We start from the raw sequence: 17,636 nt of genomic DNA, 5'->3' as shown, positions 1-17,636 counted from the left end.
GCGTGCACCGACCGAGAGTCCCCTGCACCGGCGTGCACCGACCCGGGACCCCCTGCACCGGCGTGCACCTACCGAGAGTCCCCTGCACCGGCGTGCACCGACCCGGGACCCCCTGCACCGGCGTGCACCGACCAGGGGCCCCCTTGCACCGGCGTGCACCGACCAAGAGTCCCCTGCACCGGCGTGCACCGACCCGGGACCCTCTTGCACCGGCGTGCACTGACCCAGGACCCCCTTGCACCGGCGTGCACCGACCGAGAGTCCCTTGCACTGGCGTGCACCGACCCGGGACCCCCTGCACTGGCGTGCACCTACCGAGAGTCCCCTGCACCGGCGTGCACCGACCGAGAGTCCCTTGCACCGGCGTGCACCGCCCCAGGACTCCCTGCACCGGGGTGCACCAGCTGTGAGTCCCCTGCACTGGGGTGCACCAGCTGTGAGTCCCTTACACCGGGGGTGCACTGACCCCTACCCCCCACACCGGGGGTGCACCGACCGAGAGTCCCCTGCACTGGGGTGCACTGACCTGGGCCCCCCCGCACCGGGGCTGCCCTGACCCAGGGCTCCCTGTACCAGGGGTGCTCCATCGTGGGCAGGAGGAGCAGGACCCCCCACCCTGGGGGTGCTCCTTCTCTGGCCCTCCATACCGGGAGTGCACTAGCCCTGGGCCCCCTGCACCCGGGATGCGCCGTCTGGGGCAGGGGGAGTGGGACCCCCATGCTGGGGATGCTCCAGCCTGGGCTGGGGGAGCAGGGCCCCCGCAGTGGGGCTGGGGTCCAGCCAGAGCAGGGCTGCCCCAGGGCAGGGGTGCCCTGGTGAACCCACCCCAGCTCCGCGGCGTGAGCGGGAGAAGGGATGCGAGAGGCAAAGGCAGGGCCCAGCCTGGCTTTTGCCTTCGGCCCATGAAGTTTCTACTGAAACTTGTGCTGGTGGTGGGTTTACGGTGTTTTTCTCCTGGCAAAAGCCCTGCTCCGGGGGTAGCTGTGCTGGCTGAAGGATGTTTTTGGTGTTGCCCACACTGCCTGGGGGACTGCACTCTGTCCACCCCCACTCTGGAGTACCCCAACCACCCCAAATGCTGGGCCTGGAGCTGGGGTGCCCACTTCCAGGAGGAAATCCTGTGGTTTGGAAATGGGTCCTGAAAAGAGAGGGAAACACGGGGATTTGAGAGTGCCCTGCCTAAAAATTAGGAGGGGAGGCAGGTTCCTTTAAATATTTCAGTTCTGATGATGCCTTTTTAACAGTATGAAATAACTGACGTTACTAAAGGAAAATACATTTCCACGTGAAAAATCAAACTTTCCCATCCAGCACTGCTGAAGTAAGAGCGTTTCAACCTGGTGACGAGGCTTTGCCCTAATGGAAACATTGCCAGCTTTTCTCAACAGATTTCTATTTTGACACTTTCCAAATAACGCCCTGGGAGACGTCCAAGCAACCGCTGCTGCAGGGCTGCCAGCGTGCCGCCGTCACTGGGCTTGCGTGTGGCCGCGGCTCCCGCGGCGCAGCCCCGGCCGCGCGGGGCCGGCCCGCGAGGGTGTTCCCGCGGCCGCCGGCGTGGCTGGGAGGTGCTTTTCCGGGCTGAGGCTGGCCGTGTCACACCTGTGATGGGACACCTCCACTCCCCAGGGAAGTTGTGAAATGCCGATTCGGTACGAGGGCGGCGAAAGCAAGGAGCAGCCCCAGGTTTGCGGGGAGTCTCGCAGGGACTGGTGGGACCAGTTGCCTGCGTCCTTTCGGGTGGGTGCTGCACAACCTGGGTGAAGTTTTGTGAGTCATCTCCGCTTCCTGGCACTCAGCTCCCACAGCGCTGCTGGTTTAGAAACTTATTAAGAGCGTCTCAGTTCTTATCGCCCTAAATATTGCACACACAGGGCAAGTCTCCTTCCCCGAATGAGAGTATTTATTTTTCAGGCTTAGGAGATCCTTTGATGGATAAAAGGCTCCTCAGTGTAAGGAGCTGGTCTCCACCTCCTCAGGGTTAATTAAAAACCCGGTGCAGATTTCAAAGGCTCAAGGCCTGTATGTGGGATAACAGAAGCACATGCGTGTTTCTGGGCTGAATTTGCATCCGCTGGTGCCGTCGCGGGGAACAGAAGCAGATAACTGTGTGTCCAACCGGCATAATGTCTTGCTTGTGCATGAAACATGCTTGTGCATGTTTGCATGTGTGTTCGTGGTAACTTCTGCTTTTAGTGCGGCCCCGTTCAGCCCGGCAGGAGCCTCCCCTCTCCCTAGCGCCGCCGGCTCCTGGGCTGGGCTGGGCTGGGCTTGCCCCATCAGATAAAAAAAAGTCTGTTTCTGTAAACTACTGACTTTCGCAGAAGAGGCGGCACCAGATGAGGTTACATCCTTCCTTCAGCCCGCAGGTTCATCCGTGGTGCTGCCTGCCGGAGCTGTCAGTCCCTGCTGCCCCAAAGCTTTCTTAATTTAGCTTTATTTTATCAATTCCTCAATTTCTCAGGTCCTTCCTGTGTGGGCTGTGCAGGATGTGTCCTTACTGGAGAGATCTCACCTATCAGCCCTGCTTCATCCGTTTCTTTCCCCTGCCCCAGTGCATTGATAATTTACTCCCTTTGCAGGGCAGTGGTTAAAACAGCCAGCAGCTTTTCTGCCCAGGTGCTGTAGAGCAAAGCAGCGGGGCTCCAAGGGGTGCAGGAGCGGGATGTCCTTAACAGCTCGTCCTTGTCCCCCTAGTTGGACCTAGGAGCAGGGAGTGCTTTGTAACAGGTGGGGAAACGCCGACCCTTCATTTTCTGCACATCGTGGGGACGTTGGTGCTGTCCCCAGGGGCAGCAGCTCCCTCCCGGGCCAGGGGAGATCCTCCTCGATCCTCCTTTCCCCGTCAGCAAGAGCAACTGGGAGACAGCGAGAAGGCCATGAGCACCGGGGGAGGCTCCGCCAGGAGGAGCGGAGCTGCCCTGGCCCCACCAGCCGCCAGCTCGGCCCCAGCCTTGGGGCCGATAACGTGGGCTGGTCGGGGATTTCGTGCCCAGCAGCCTGGGGCCAGCGAGACATTTAGCAAGCGCGGGACGGTGTTATCACAATTCCTCTGGGTCCCCAGTGATGATAGTGGCTGGAGATATCTCAAGGGTTTTGCCTGGAAAAGTGATCCGGAGAAGGTTTATCTCATCCTCAGCTGAATTGCCGTAAATGGGATAACAGCCGACCTGACGGGGAGTTATTTTGTGCCAATGTTAATTTAAAGTGTTTGCCAAAGCTTATGGATAAGAGAAGTATTTACGCAAGCTGTTGAAGCGTCTCAGCTCTCCGTCCAGTTTTAGCTGGCAAGGACTGGTCGGGATGGAGTGGGTGCAAGCCGGAGTTGGTATGAACTCGTAGGATGTGTGACGAGCCGGGGCGCCCGGCCCGCGGTACGGGGCTGGAGGGGTTGTCCACGCGCAGACGGGCCGGTCGCGGTGAGCGCAGCTCTGTGGCGGGACCGAGCCGCGCGGGTCTGCTGAGGCTCCCGTGCTCTCGCCACCCGCTCTGTACCAACGGGACGCTCAGTCCAAGTCCCATGCTCTGTTTGGGGCCGGAGACCTGAATTACCGCGGTGCTGTAGCTCCCAGCAGAGGCTTCCCCCGAGGGGCTCACCGCTCCTCACGCTGCTCCAAGGGCATCTGGGGCACTTGTTCTCCACTGTGAGAATTTAAAGTTTATACCTGAAACAATTTTCAGGACATGAATTTTGCCAGGTGAAAATAAGATTTGCTGCAGGAAGCAGATACTTGATTTGGTCATTCTTTCTTATATATTTCTTTTTTTCAAAAACTTGTCTTCTGACCAAAAAAAAAAGAAAAAAAGGGGAGAAAAAGATTTTGCTGGAAGATTTTTGGCCAGCTCAACATGCGGGTGAGGAGCCAGTCTGTGGCAATGCTCCCGCTGGCCAAGGAGGCCCCGTGAGCCTCTGCATGGGGTCAGGCTGGACCCACCCCAGCCCAGACCCGCAGGGAGAGGGTGGTCTGTGGTTGTGCTCTGCAACCACGCACATCTTTTGCAGTCATTTGTTTTTGTAAACGAGACATAAAGAAGTCATTAACATTGTCTCTGATCTTTGCTGGCTCTCTTCAATGCAAATCAAAGGCCAGATCTGCAAGAGCTCGTGACTTGGGCTTTGCATGGCGCAAGATAACTCAGAAAATTATTTGCACTGGAGGGGATCTTGCATGTGTTGGAGCCCAAGAAAAAAGTTGCAGACTCCTTTGGTTGTACCTGGGGGAGTCCCCTGGCTCTCGGGAGTGCTGGCTCGAGGTCATACGTGCTTCTGCTTTTAGGAGGAGCAGTGATTTCAAATCATTCCTGCCTCTGTCTGTGTTTTTCAAACAAAAAGATGATGTGGGTTAAATTGTCTTAATAGTTACTTTTTTTTTTTTTCCCAAAGGCAAAAGTGGAAGCAGAAACCGATGCTGGGGGATAACTTACATTCTTGCACCCAGGAAGAGCGCGGCCATAGCAGGCGGCAGGCGGGAGGACGGGGCCCGCGGGAATGGGGCTATTTATTCCTCACCCTTAAGCCTCCGAGGGCTGGTAGCGACGCAGCTGTCGCTGCGGGGCTGGGTAGCTCCCGCGCCCCGCGCGCATGCTCCCGGCCAGCCTCACTACTAAATAAGGACGAGCGGCTAAAAATAGAGCGGAGCCGGGGGTCCGGCGAGCCGCGCGACCCGTCCCAGGGCCTGGGAGCGTTACGGGGCCGCAGCCCTCCTCCCGCGGGGACGTGCAGCGCTGGATATCCGAGGGGCGCCTCTCCGGCATCTGCCAGCAGGGCTCCGGTATCCCGCCGTGCCCATGGGGGCGGGGGCCCGCGCTCGTCCCTGACACATGGTGCGGAGAAGGTCAGCGCGGCCAGGTTTTGGCTGGGATCTGTTTGCTCTTGATCTGTTCAGTGTCGTGAGGTGGCTCTGAGGCTCATTTGGGTGATTGGCGGAGCAGAGAGCCGCCCTGGCGTGCCATTTCGGACAGTAACCCTGCCTTGCGGTGATTTCCTGGTCCCGGGGGGGGCCAGCCGGGATTCATGTGCAAGGAGAGAGCCAAGCTGCGGCCAGGAAGGGTCCTGCTCAGAGGTCCTAACTGCACCTTGGAGGAGAAGAAAGAGTTGAGACCTGCCACACTCATGTCCTGTGTGGTCAGTTGGCTCAGCCCCTTCCAGCCCCTACCTTCTGCTCTTGGTGCCCGTGAGACGTGCGGAGGGTCCAGCCACGGCTTCTTGGAAAGTGAGCGCTGGGTCAGGAGAGTCCTTCTGCCACAGAGGCACTCATGGGAATCTCCCAGGGGCCAGGCAACCTGCCGGGCCAGGAAGCTGGGGACGTTCCCCTTCTGCCCCCCATCGCCTCATGCTGTCAGATGTTCAATCCTCTCTCCTTGCAGGGGCAGCAGGAGGGAGCTCAGGCTTTCAACAGAACCCCCCCCCACCTATTTACCAGAATCTGGGGGAAAATCCATATTCATGAGTCATTCATGACTTAAAGCAGTTGTGTGGTATCACCTGGCCACATTCCAGTATGATGGGCAGCTTGGAGGAGCTCTGGATGGAAAATGGGTGCTGGAAGGGGCAAGGATGGAAGAGGGGGGCATTAAACACCAAACCGGTGGAGAGAGGGGCACTGGGTAGCAGGGTGTCTCTTTATCGTTGCAGCAAACCACTGCCCGGTATCTAGGTACTTCCACACTCCCACGGCACACGTGGTATTGTATCCGGTCTCTCAAGTATCTCCTTTTCCTCTCTAGTTGCCACCTGTCCTGTGCCGAGGGGGCTGCACTGGGGCCGGAGGGGGCCAGTGCAAGTCTGCGGTGGGTACCAAGCCCATCACAGAATCACAGAATGGTTAAGGTTGGAACGGACCTCTGGAGATCATCTGGTCCAACCCCCCTGCTCAAGCAGGGTCACCTAGAGCACATTGCACAGGATCACGTCCAGGCGGGTTTTGAATATCTCTAGAGAAGGAGACTCCACCACCTCTCTGGGCAACCTGTTCCAGTGCTCTGTCACCCTCACAGTGAAGAAGTTTTTTCTCATGTTCAGATGGAAGTGTCTGTGTTTCAGTTTGTGCCCGTTGCCTTGCGTCCTGTCACTGGGCACCACTGAAAAGAGTCTGGCTCCATCCTCTTGATACCCTCCCTTAAGATACTTGTACACGTTGATAAGATCTCCTCTCAGCCTTCTCTTCTCCAGGCTGAACAGGCCCAGCTCTCGCAGCCTTTCCTCATAAGAGAGATGCTCCAGTCCCCTAATCATCTTTGTGGCCCTTCGCTGGACTTGCTCCAGTAGTGCCACATCCCTCTTGTACTGGGGAGCCCAGAACTGGACGCAGTACTCCAGATGTGGCCTCACCAGGGCTGAGCAGAGGGGGAGAATCACCTCCCTTGACCTGCTGGCAACACTCTTCCTGATGCACCCCAGGATACCATTGGCCTTCTTGGCCACAAGGGCGCATTGCTGGCCCATGTGCACCTTGTTGTCCACCAGGACTCCCAGGTCTTTCTCAGCAGAGCTGCTTTCAAGCAGGTCAGGCCCCAACCTGTACTGGTGCATGAGGTTATTCCTCCCTAGGTGCAGGACCCTGCACTTGCCTTTGTTGAACTTCATGAGGTTCCTCTCTGCCCACCTCTCCAGCCTGTCCAAGTCTCTCTGAATGGCAGCACAGCCCTCTGGCGTATCCGCCACTCCTCCTGGTTTTGTGTCATCAGCAAACATGCTGAGGGTGCACTCTGTCCCTTCATCCAGGTCACTGATGAATAAGTTGAACAAGACTGGACCCAGGATTGACCCCTGGGGGACACCGCTAGCTACAGGCCTCCAACTGGACTTTGTGCCACTGATCACAACTCTCTGAGCTCTGCCATTCAGCCAGTTCTCAATCCACCTCACTGTCCACTCATCCAGCCCACACTTCCTGAGCTTACCTATGAAGATGTTATGGGAGACAGTGTCAAAAGCCTTGCTGAAGTCAAGATAGACAACATCCACTGCTCTCCCTTCATCTATCCAGCCAGTCATTCCATCCAAGAAGGCTATCAGGTTCGTTAAGCATGATTTCCCCTTTGTGAATCCACGCTGACTACTCCTGATCACCTTCTTTTCCTTCACATGCATGGAGGTGACATCCAGGATGAGCTGCTCCATCACCTTTCCAAGGATCAAGGTTAGGCTGACTGGCCTGTAGTTCCCTGGGTCCTCCTTCCAGCTCTTTTGAAGACCTTGCACGTGCTGCAGCCACCACAGCTGGCCCGTGCGGGACAGGCAGCTGCCGGAGCAGGAGATGGGCTGCCGGAGCCGCTGGCCAGGCCGGAGGGTGGGCACAGGGGGAGAGGGCCCGGCTGAGGCTGGGCATCCCGCGCCGGCCTCCCTTTCCCGGCGGCCCTGCCGTACCGGCAGAGGGCAGGCCCGGGCGCCTGGGAAGACACCGCTTCCCGTCCCGGCTTGCCTGCAGCTCCAGGCCTGCGCTTGGCAAAAAAAAAAAAAAAAAGAAGAAGGGGGAAGGGAAAATCTCTGAGCAGATGCAGGCGGAGGGGAGGAGGGAGGGGAATCGCGGGCGGGCCGGGCGAGGAGCGGGCAGGGCGCGTCCGCGCTGCGCCCGGCATCCGGGGCTGCCCCGCCGCCCGCGCGAGCGCAGACCCGCAGCGCCGCTGCCCGGGAGGCTCCCGCCCGCCTCGCCGCCGCCGCCGCCGCCGCCGGCCCCGGGCGCGCGTCGCCCCCGCCCGCGCGGCTCCCGCCGCTCCCGCCGCGGCTGCTTGGCGCCGCCCGGGCCGCGCTCGCGCGCCGCCGCCGACATGCGAGCGGCGCTGCTGGCGCTCTGCGCCCTGCAGCTGTGCCCGGCGGCGCTCGGCGGGCCGGGGCGCCCGCAGGTGCTGGTGGAGCGGAGCGGGGCCAGGAAGCTGAGGAAGGTAGGAGGTCCGGGACCCTTCGCCCCGCTGCTGCCTCCGCAGGGAGCAGCGCGGACGGGGCTGGCGGCCCCGAGCGGGGCTTGTGCGGGGACGCCCCGGGGGGCGTCGGTGCGGCTCCGGCGGCCTGCGCGGAGGGGAGCGGAGCGGAGCGCTTGCCGGAGCGGGCCGGCAGTGGCCGAGCGACGCAGCCCCGCAGGAAGAGCTTTCCCCTTCCCGCTGGGCTCTGCAAGAGGTCAAAAGCGCTTTCTGCCCAGCCTGGCACAAAAGGGCTCGCAGCGTCTGATCCGCGCTGCGTGTCTGCCGCCGGGGTGGCGGGGGAGTGAGGAGCGGATTAACCGCAGTGGGCTGCTGGGATCAGGGCTAGAGATGCGTTTGGAGTTCAGCCTTGCCTCCTTTCCCGGCAGAAAGGAATTTCGGCTTGAACAAACCATTTTGCGCTGAAATGCCCAGCCGACCTCTTTGCATTTAGCTGCGCTTGACGTGCAGCGTCTCAGCAGGTCTGATTTTATTCCTTCAGTTCATTTGCGTTTTCCAGATCAACAGCTCACACCGCCGCCTTGTTCCCACGCGTAGTATTGGGTCAGATGAATCAACGTGCACTGATTAGGAGATACACAGGAAATATCCTTGCAGCTTTGGTGAACACGGGGATCTCTGCTTGGCCTTTGGCTAGCATTGAGTATCCCTTTCTTTTCAGGAAGGCTGATGTTGGCAAGGAAGGGGAAGCCTGGTTAGGGAGGCTGAGGGTGGCTCTGCAAGGCAGCAGGGGGGTCTGTGCTACCCCACAGCTCGGCACAGCCCCATGCACACGCTCCAGCACTGAGCTCCCCTGGCGCCTCTCCGCCTGCAGGTCTGCGTGCAGGGGGGAGCGGGGGCTCCAGCCAGGCTCACCTGTCTCTTGCGAAATTTTGGGCCCCAGCCTGCACCCCGGGGTGTCCTCGGTGGCAGGGGCCAGGGCGGGCAAGCGGGCTGGGCCGGGCTGCGTGGGCAGCGCTGCCCACTGGGTTTTGGCGCTGGCACCAGGGAATACAGTCTCCACCGGTACGGCCTGTGCCCCGGGCTGCGGCTCCCGGCTCCCTGCTGAGGCAGGCAAGCCCCGGCTGCTGCTGGAGATAGCAGGGCTGCTCCAGCCAAACCTGCTCGGGGTGGGCAGCCCGGAGCTTCCTCTTGGCTCATCCCGTCTCTGCCACTGGGGAAACACCTGCAATTAGGCTGGTGCCTGGTTAGGGAGGCGCAGGAGCTCAGCTCTTGCCGCGAGACGTGCCAGCTCACCGCAGGTTAAGGGGTGGCCGTCTTGGTGCTTGACCCCATGTTTCTGTTCTTCTTTAGGTTCTTTAAATATCACTTCTGCTTTAGCTGCTTTCACCTGGCCGTGAGGTTCTCAAAGCAGAGACTTCCCCAAAGCCTGGCGACTGGCCCAAAGGTGGCAGCCCCTTGCCTCCTTTCAGGAGAGCTGGCCCCCGGCACTGGAGCCCCGCAGGAGCCGGGCGGCGGAGAGGTTCCGAGGTGCCGCCGGGACCCGCCTGCTCTGTGCATTGCTTTGGGCACTGCAGCCGCCCGGGGTCAGGCAGTGGTGGGCCTTGGAGCAGGTGGCTCCCCTGCGTTATCCCCTCTGGGCTCGTGGTTTGGGAGCAGAGGGCTCCGACTGCAGCTGCCAACCCTCGGCGTTGGCTGTGATCGCAGCCAGCAGGCGCGGGTGGGACTCAGAGGAGACACCGGCCTCCCTGCGGGGGTTTCCCGCACGGCTCCTCAGCCAGGCTGGGCACCCGGCCGTCTGTGCCCAGCCTGGGACTGCTGCCTGGGAGCGAGAGCAGGACTGAAAGGGACCGGTGATGCAGCTGCAGGTGGCTGATGTTTCTGGGCCATGCTACTGGCACTGCTCTGTTTCCCCCTTCCGAAGCAGCTCCCATGGGAGCACCTCAGCTGAGCGGTGCCGCTCGGCAGGACACGAGCAATGCCCCCATGCATATGACAGCCCCTGCGTGTGGATTTTCATTATCCCACAGGACAAAACTGTTTTCCAGGCTCATCCAGACAGTCATTAAACCGGTTGAGCTGCAGAGCTCGGAGGTGTCTGGGGAACAGAGGTATCGACCATGCGAGTGAGTCAGGCTCATCTGCCTTCGCTCAGCAGCAGGCAGTATGGAAATGTTGAGCAGGTTTTGAAGTGTAAAGCACAAGCGTGGTTCCCACTCCCGTGCAGGATCACACGGCAGGAGCCGGTGGACCAGGGCGCTGAGCGAACAAGCCGGGCTGGTTATTTCTCCCTGCAGTGAGCTTTTCACTTTAGGCTGGTTTGGGCTCAATTCGGAGGTTGCATGAGTACAGGTGACCTCCCCGAGGAGTCTAGCAGCTCCCCCAGGCAGCACGGCCACTGCTGTCCCTGCACTGTTTCTCCCGTGCTCTTGCGCCTCCGCTTTCACAGGCATAGCTCTGTTTCATTTAAGTTGGCATGAAAATTAATTTTTACCTTGTGTGCATGTGAAGTGTTTTAAGTATGGCCTAACAGATGGTTTGGAAATTGCAGCCAGGGAACACTCAGTAAAAAGGATAGAAAGGAGTTTTATTGCAATTATTTTCTGAAGAAAAGAGTTTCTAAAATGCCTTTAGACTTGTAGAATTGGAAGTCTAATAAGCAGGTGAAGCATTTCTTTGGCATTTGGGGGGCCTGAGGCTCCTTGGGGCTGTGTTTGCGAGCAGCCCTGTGTGGCAGCGGGAGCGTGGGTTCGGGGTGCCCTCCAGCCCCCGAGCAGCGTCTGAGGTCCATCGCGGTCACAGCGCCTTGGGGACGCGGGGCCAGCGCCCCGGGGGCACCTGCGGCGCTGAGTCTGAGTCCTGTCCCTCAACGCCGCAGGTTGGAGGCTTTTCCTGGGAGAACTGCGGCGATGGGAAGGATCCCGTGGTGCTCCAGAGCCTCTCCGTGGCGCCGGACCCCATCACCATCCCGGGGAGCCTGCGGATCAGCGCCGCCGTGACCAGTGCCAAGGCCCTGACCTCCCCGCTGAAGGTACGTGCCGGGACACGCGGGGCCGAGGTGCTGCCCGGGGCGGCAGAGCGCCCTGCGAAAGCGCCGGGAGCTGCGACGTGCCCAGCCAGCGGGCGCGGGAATGAGTAGCCCTCGGAGGGAAGTGGGCGCCTGGAGCCGTGCCGGGCTGGACCGCGGGTGCTACCTGACCCCGGCCCCCAGGGCTCATCCCAGCCCTGCTCCGCACGCGCGGGTCGGATGAGACCCAACACGTCCCGCGTGGCGCTCTGCCCCCGCCGCAGCGCCCCGTGGCCCGGGGCCAAGCCGCGCCGGGCGACTTGAGCAACGCCGTGGTGCCTGTTTGGGGCCGGGCCACAGGGAGCGTCCCGGCGGGAACGCGGCCAGGCAGGAAAACACCCGGCGCTGGCTGCGGAGCGGAGCTGCGGCGGGCCTGAGCCATCGGCAGGCATGGGAAGGGCGCTGCCGAAGCGGGGCTGGCCCGGCCGTGCGCGGGATCATCCCTCGGCGGGGAGGTTTTGGAAGGGGTGCTGCGGGAGAAGGGGAGGAGAGGGCGTGCGGGGAGCTTGGAGGCGGTGCGAGCACAAAGCTCTGCTCAGCAGCCCAGCCAAGGCTGGAAGAGGGAAAGTGAAACCTGTGGGGAGAGAGGAACCAAAAGCAGGAAGGGGAAGGAGATGGCCGAGAGGCAGAGGCATGCGACGGCCCCACAAACACCCAGAGGCAACGGGAGCGCAGCTCCCCCCTCGGATCACAAGGCTCCCCGCGAGGGCTGGGATTATCTCCCATCCCATCCCCGTGTGCCACGGGGTGCTGAGGCGGATGGCGTCAGCGCCGTCGGGATCGGCCCCTCGCAGCCGCCCGGGCTCTGCCCTTGCAGGGCTTGCCGAGGGCCGGGACAGCGCTGGGCTCTGCTGGGTGGTCGGGGCTGGCACGTTGCAGCCTGGCGCTGGGCTCTGCGGTGGGACCAGAGATATGAGCTGGTGCTTCTTGCATTGCCGTGGGAGGTCGCCCTGCTGGCACCTTTGGTGCTCGGTGCTGTAAAGAGTCTGGAGGAAACCAGGAATTAATTTTTGAGAGCAGGGGAGGGGAAGTTTAACCTCTGCTGAGCCATGCTGGATGAGACACTTCCAGCCCTCAGGGAGGTCTCCCATGTTGTTCCATCCTGCGTTTTACCCCTCCTGCTGTGAACTGGCCCATCAGCTTGCAAACAGGCTTGTTTTGAGCTTAGTTGTGCCGGTGCAAATCTGCACTTACCCCACTCCCTGCAGTTACCCACGATGCAGGTGCTAAGCCGGACAATCTGCAGTCTGAGCCCAAAAATGGAGGGCAGATGGCTGAGTGGAAGTGGAGGAGGGACGGGGTGGGATGCGGTGGAGGAGCTGCGGAGCACCAGCGCCTGCGGGCTGCACCGGTGTCGGACCTCCTTTCTTCCAGGCGGTCGTGGTCGTGGAGAAGGAGCTGGGCGAGCTCTGGATCCAGCTGCCCTGCATCGACCAGCTGGGCAGCTGCACCTACAGTGACGTCTGCACCATCCTGGACAACCTCATCCCTCCGGGGATGACCTGCCCGGAGCCCCTCCTCACCTACGGCATCCCTTGCCACTGCCCCTTCAAAGCGGTACGCTCAGCACTGAGCTGCCTCGGCCGTGCCCCGCGCCGGGGACGCCGGGAACGCCGGGGATGCCGGGAACGCTGGGGACGCCTGCCTAGCGCCCTGGCTGCTCGGCAGGCGGCTGCGCAGGGCCATGGTCCGTCTCCTCCTGCCTCCACTTGGCTGCCACGCGGTTGCTCCCCCTGCACCGGCGTTTTTCCAGCTGGAGCTGCAGCCTTGCCCGCAGCACTGGGTGCTGAAACGCCCTTCGGTGCCCTCGTCTCGGCGAAGGCTGAGGGGGACGGAGGTGGCGCGGGGTGGCAGGGGATTTTGGCCCAGGCCACCGCTGACATCTTGCCCTACGCCTGCCCTCTCTCCGCAGGGCTCCTACTCGCTGCCGGCCAGTGACTTCCCGCTGCCCGACATCGAGCTGCCCTCCTGGATGACCAACGGCAACTACCGCTTCCGGGCAGCCGTCAGCAACAACGGGGAAGAGCTCGCCTGCGTCAAGCTGGCCTTCTCCCTGCAGGCGCAGTGAGGGGCCGGGGGTCTTGCCTCTCCCCGGCGCCCCTCTCCGCCGTCCCCGTCCCCCCGAGGCGCGCGCCCCGGTACCCCTGCGGCCGACCCTTGCTCCGCTCTCCCCGCTGCCGTTTCCGCTCGGGCCCCCCACCTTGGCCCTCCTCTTGCTCCTGAAACGAAACGCTGACGTCCGAGGCGAGAGGAGAGAGAGGCTTTTGGTGGGCTGGCGAGGTGCCGGTCCCAGAACGTATCCCCGATTCCTACTGCTTTATGTTCCCCGCCGGCCTGGTGAATAGAGAAGGGCCCCCAGCTGTCCTGCTCTACCCCAGATCCCATCACCAGCATCCCCTGCCCGGGACAGAGTTATCTTCAAGCACACCCTCAGCCTTTCAAAGGGGACTGGGGCAGGGGGGTAGTTATTTTTTACTTGTTTTCCTTTTTTTTTTCTTAATCCCATCAGGGGAATTTTAGACAAAAGCATTCCAGGGAAGAGCAATCTGTATTTCTTGAAATAAGAAAGGAGGGAGCATTTGGAAAGGGAGTGCTAGTATTTGGCTGGGGGCAGGCTCGTGCCCCAGCCCCCCGGGCAGGCAGGAGGGTGCAGGATTAGCTATGAGGGTGTCCTCTGCTCGCCCCCACCTCCTCCAGCCGGGCCACGATGGGACGGTCTTGCAGAAGTGCCCCTAATCTGTCTGCGGGAGACCTGTCCCCACTACAGCAGCTCCGAGTCCTGTTTTGGCAAATCACCCTCCCGTGCACGGGGCCGGCTCTGGAGATGCCCGTGCTGAGAGCAGCCGCCACCTGCGAGGACACCCCACTTGGTATGTCTGCGAAAAAAATTGTGAGGAGAAAGAACTGAAAACACGCAACCCCCAAGTGGACGTTGTCACTCACAGGGGACCAAATGACTCGTGCTGCTCTTCAAGGGGAGGAGAGGAGTCCTGATGCTCAGCGGCTCCCGTGCCGCGGAGGGCACGGATATGACAGGCAGCTGGGACACAGCCTCACCAAGGACGCTTCCTCCTCATCTCATTTTCAAACCATAACTCCGGCAAGGGTGAACGTTTTAACCACGGCCTTTAAAGAGTTGTTTCTCGAACACGCTTGCATGCTCCAACGCATGTGCTTGCAGCGGGCAAAGTGTGCAGCCTGTCTGATACCGCTGCAAGCACTGGTTGCCTTTGGAAACGGGCTGAAATGAGTGTTTTCTGCAGGCTGGGGGTTGGGGTGCTGCAAAACACAGGTTAGGACCTACCCCAAGAGCTTTGCTGGGGAAGCTGCCCAGATCTGCCCCAGCAGGCGTGCGGGGGTCGTTCTGAACGGTTTATTTATTGCACCCCCTTGACATCAGTGAGCAAAACTCTCGTTTCCCATGGCAGCCAGTCTCCTGGCTGGGGAAGGCCAGCCCCCATCTCCATCCCCTCGTGTGACGGGATGGATGTCCACCATGTGGCCAAAACGCCAGCATCCCTCACCTGACCAACGCGCAGGCAGCGATGTGGCAGGCGTGTGTTTGTGTTGGATCGCCCCGTGCTTCCAGCCAGTCCTCGCCCGGGGCTACGCAGGGCTTTCCTGTAAGCACGAGGCACAGGTTGCTGGTCCATGCTGCTGCAGAGCACACCGAACAACGGCACGGGGCGCAGCAGTGCCCTCCGCACGCTCCTGCCACACGCGTCCATTGCGGCACACAGGCAGCGTCATCCCCAGCGCGCGGCGGACGCGACGGGGAAGGGCAGCCAGCGCAGGCTGCGCACGGGGCAGGTTTCCCTCCTGGGCTGGTCCCATCCCAGCAGTCGGAGGGGTCAGCCCTGAACTGGGGTGGACCCTGAAGAACAGCAGCCTGCTTGGGTGACCTTCAGCCATGGTCCAGCTTCTCCCGTCCGGCTGCTGAGCCTCTGATCACCTTATTTAGCATTTCCGTAGGGCTGGTCTTCCTCCGAGCACTTTATATGCCCTAATCCCTGTATGGCTGCCTCAGCAGTGAGCAGAGCCCAGGCCATGGGTGCTCTGCAAGGCAGACTTGCTCCCAACACCTTTCTGTACCCTGAGCTCATGCCATTTAATGCGGCCACTGCCTTCGGCTTGGATTTGTTTTGCCTAGAGAAGTGCTAACCAACTCGCCCGCTTCCCGCTGCTTCGCTGCTCAGCGCGCACGCCAAGAAGGTGCCCTCCTTTTGGACAGTTACTGCAGGTTCTTAATAAATCTTTTTACCTGAAAGCGGAATTGATGCCTCTTGGTGCTTGGAGTGAACTGGGGAACCAGATTTACTTTCCTTGAGATGGTGGTGATGCAGTTTTGGGCTGGTGGAAACAGAAGTGGGTGGCGGTATCAGAGCTGATGACAAGCAGCCCGGAGCCGGCTCCCTGTGCGAGGCTTGCAGCAGAGATCTGCACGTGCTCCCCTTGTAGTACAGCACCATGCAGCCAAAAGGCACAACCTTGCAATGCCCCTCTCTCCTTGTGGGCTGGCTTGATCATTCGTCCCACCAGCCACCTCCCTGCCACATGCTGACTCTCCTTGCTCTGCAGGCCCTGGCACAGCACACATGGGCAGGCCTTGCCCAGGAACTGCCCCGCCGTGGGGGCTTTCCTTGCTGCCCCACATGTGGGGGGGACTCAGGGTGCACCAAGTCTTGGTGGGATGTGCATGGGCAAGGCAGGCCCTGCCAGTGGCACCATGACCCTGAGTGTCACCTGCTTCTCTGTGGGGCCTGCTGCGTGTGGGGGAAGCGTGGGCTGGGGTTGCTCACTGCAGCAGGTGCTGGCCCTGCGTGGGGCAGAGGCAGGCTGCAGAGCCCATCGCATTGGCTCCTTGCATCCCAGGGGGCTGCAAAGTGCGCCCCAGGCTTTGCAAGAATAACAGCCCGGCTTTGCAAAAGCGGCCCCCCCGGCTCTGCAGCACGGACCTCCAGGCTGTGCAAAAGTAACCCGCGGGCTCCGCAAGGCGACCCCCGGCCCCGCCGGCGGCCCGGCTGCCCCCGCCCGCCCGCCCGCCCGCTGCGGCCCCGGGCAGCGCCGCCCCCCCCGCAGCCCCCGCGCCGCGCTGTTGTCCCGCGCGGCCGCCAGGCGGCGCCGTGGCGCCCCGCCCCGCCCCGCCCCTCGCCTTCACTTCCCCGTGTGCGCAGGCGCGGGCCCCGGCCCTCGGGCAGCGAGGCCAGCTGAGCGCGCTGTCACGTGACGGCGCGGCCGCGGAGCGGGGCCCGGAAGGGGCCGCGCGGCGCCGGGCGGCGGCGAAGGTGCGTGGGGAGCCGCGGGGCGGCGGCTTGCGGGGCGCGGGGCGCCGGGGGCCGCGGCGGTGCCTGGGGCTGCCGGCAGCTTGCAGGGGTGCCTGGGGGTGCTGGCAGTCCGCGTGGGCGAAGAGGGTGCTGGAGACCTGTAAGGATGCGCCGGGGGTGCTGGCCGCCCGCAGGGGTGCCTGGGGGTGCTGTCAGTCCGCGCGGGTGCAGGGGGTCCGTGGGAGATGCTGGCAGCCCGCATGGGTGCCCGGGGTGCCTGGGGGTGCTAGCAGCCCACGTCGGTGCTCAGGAGTGCATGGGGGTGCTGGCAACTTGCATGGGTGCAGGGGGTGCTGGCAGCCCTCCTGGGTGTAGGGAGAGTGCCTGGGGGTGCTGGCAGCCCTCCTGGGTGCCCACGGGGGCGCTGGGGAGGGGCAGGGCTGTGCTGGCAGCCCACGTGGGTGCAGGGAGACACTAGCAGCCCACACGGGTGTCCAGGAGCACGAGGGGGTGTTGGCAGCCCACATGAGTGCAGGTGTTTCCAGCAGCCCGCCTGGGTGCCTAGGGGTGCGGAGGGATGTCCAGGGCCTGGATGGGTGCAGGGATGTGCTGGCAGCTTGCATGGGTGCCCTGGGGTGCCTGGAGCCCACGAGGGCTCAGGGGCAGTGCCTGGAGCCTGTGTGGGTGCCCAGGGGTGCATATGAGTGCTGGTAGTCTGCATGGGTGCAGGGGTATGTAGAGGTGCTGGCAGGCTGGATGGATGCCCAGGGGTGCCTGGTGGTGCTGGCAGCCCACATGCAGGGTGCAGGGCAGTCCGTGTGGGTGCATCGGAGTGTCCCCGGGTGCCGTGCAGCGTGCGAGGGTGCAGCTGGCCCTGGTGTGCACGGGGACATAGGGAGCCTTGCGCCGTGCGAGGGTGCAGCCTGCGGGCAGGGTGCTGCGAGAGCACCACAGTGCGCATTGCCGCAGGGGCGTGCGAGATGGAGGGTGCCAGGGCTGCGTCGCTGTGCAGGGCATGGGGCGCACGGCACGAGGTGCCATGGGGCAGCGTAGCGCACATCGGAGAGGAGGCTGCAGGATGCTCGGGGAGGCTTGTGCTGAGCAGCAGCCTGTAGGGAGAGGCAGGAACGGGGCCAGGGCCAGGCTGTGCCATGAAGTGGTGGAAAGACGGGAGTCCGCAGGTGGTGTGGGCTGCAGGAGCCCCTGCTATCGCAGGGAGGAGAGGGCCACTGCACAGGCTGGTGCCAGGGGAGTGGGACTGGCGAGAGAGCCAGCGCTTTAGAAATAAAGATTTAAACACGCATGACAGCAAGAGGTGACAAATTTCTTGTGCAATTCCTTTAGCAAAGGCTCTTCCAAAGGACCGTTATCTGTTCTATGTGTGGCCCCCACACAGCCAGAGAGAGCTGTCAGGAGCTTGACAAGTTGCATCATGCTTTTGATTT

At 62.0% G+C, this 17,636-nt stretch overlaps 1 protein-coding gene across 1 annotated transcript; it reads left to right on the top strand.

Moving 5' to 3' along the window:
• The first annotated feature begins 7,728 nt into the window (after window positions 1-7,728).
• GM2A (ganglioside GM2 activator) lies at window positions 7,729-15,200 on the top strand. Its single transcript, XM_067304881.1, has 4 exons — window positions 7,729-7,884; window positions 10,739-10,891; window positions 12,302-12,484; window positions 12,840-15,200. Exons 1-4 carry the CDS (start codon window positions 7,771-7,773, stop codon window positions 12,993-12,995), a joined length of 606 nt encoding a protein of 201 aa, XP_067160982.1. The 5' UTR covers window positions 7,729-7,770; the 3' UTR covers window positions 12,996-15,200.
• Window positions 15,201-17,636: the final 2,436 nt, after the last annotated feature.

This window comes from Apteryx mantelli, chromosome 14, assembly GCF_036417845.1.
Source record: "Apteryx mantelli isolate bAptMan1 chromosome 14, bAptMan1.hap1, whole genome shotgun sequence".
In the NCBI taxonomy this organism is placed as follows: Eukaryota; Metazoa; Chordata; class Aves; order Apterygiformes; family Apterygidae; genus Apteryx; species Apteryx mantelli.
Note: the sequence above shows the minus strand (reverse complement) of the source record. Positions and strands in the feature narration are given on the sequence as shown.

Bases quoted from the DNA above. Each gene is read 5' to 3' on its own strand.
- GM2A (XM_067304881.1), top strand. From the start codon at position 7,771: ATGCGAGCGGCGCTGCTGGCGCTCTGCGCCCTGCAGCTGTGCCCGGCG. The intron at 10,892-12,301 runs GTACGTGCCGGG...CCTTTCTTCCAG, and splicing joins CCCTGACCTCCCCGCTGAAG to GCGGTCGTGGTCGTGGAGAA. The intron at 12,485-12,839 runs GTACGCTCAGCA...CTCTCTCCGCAG, and splicing joins GCCACTGCCCCTTCAAAGCG to GGCTCCTACTCGCTGCCGGC.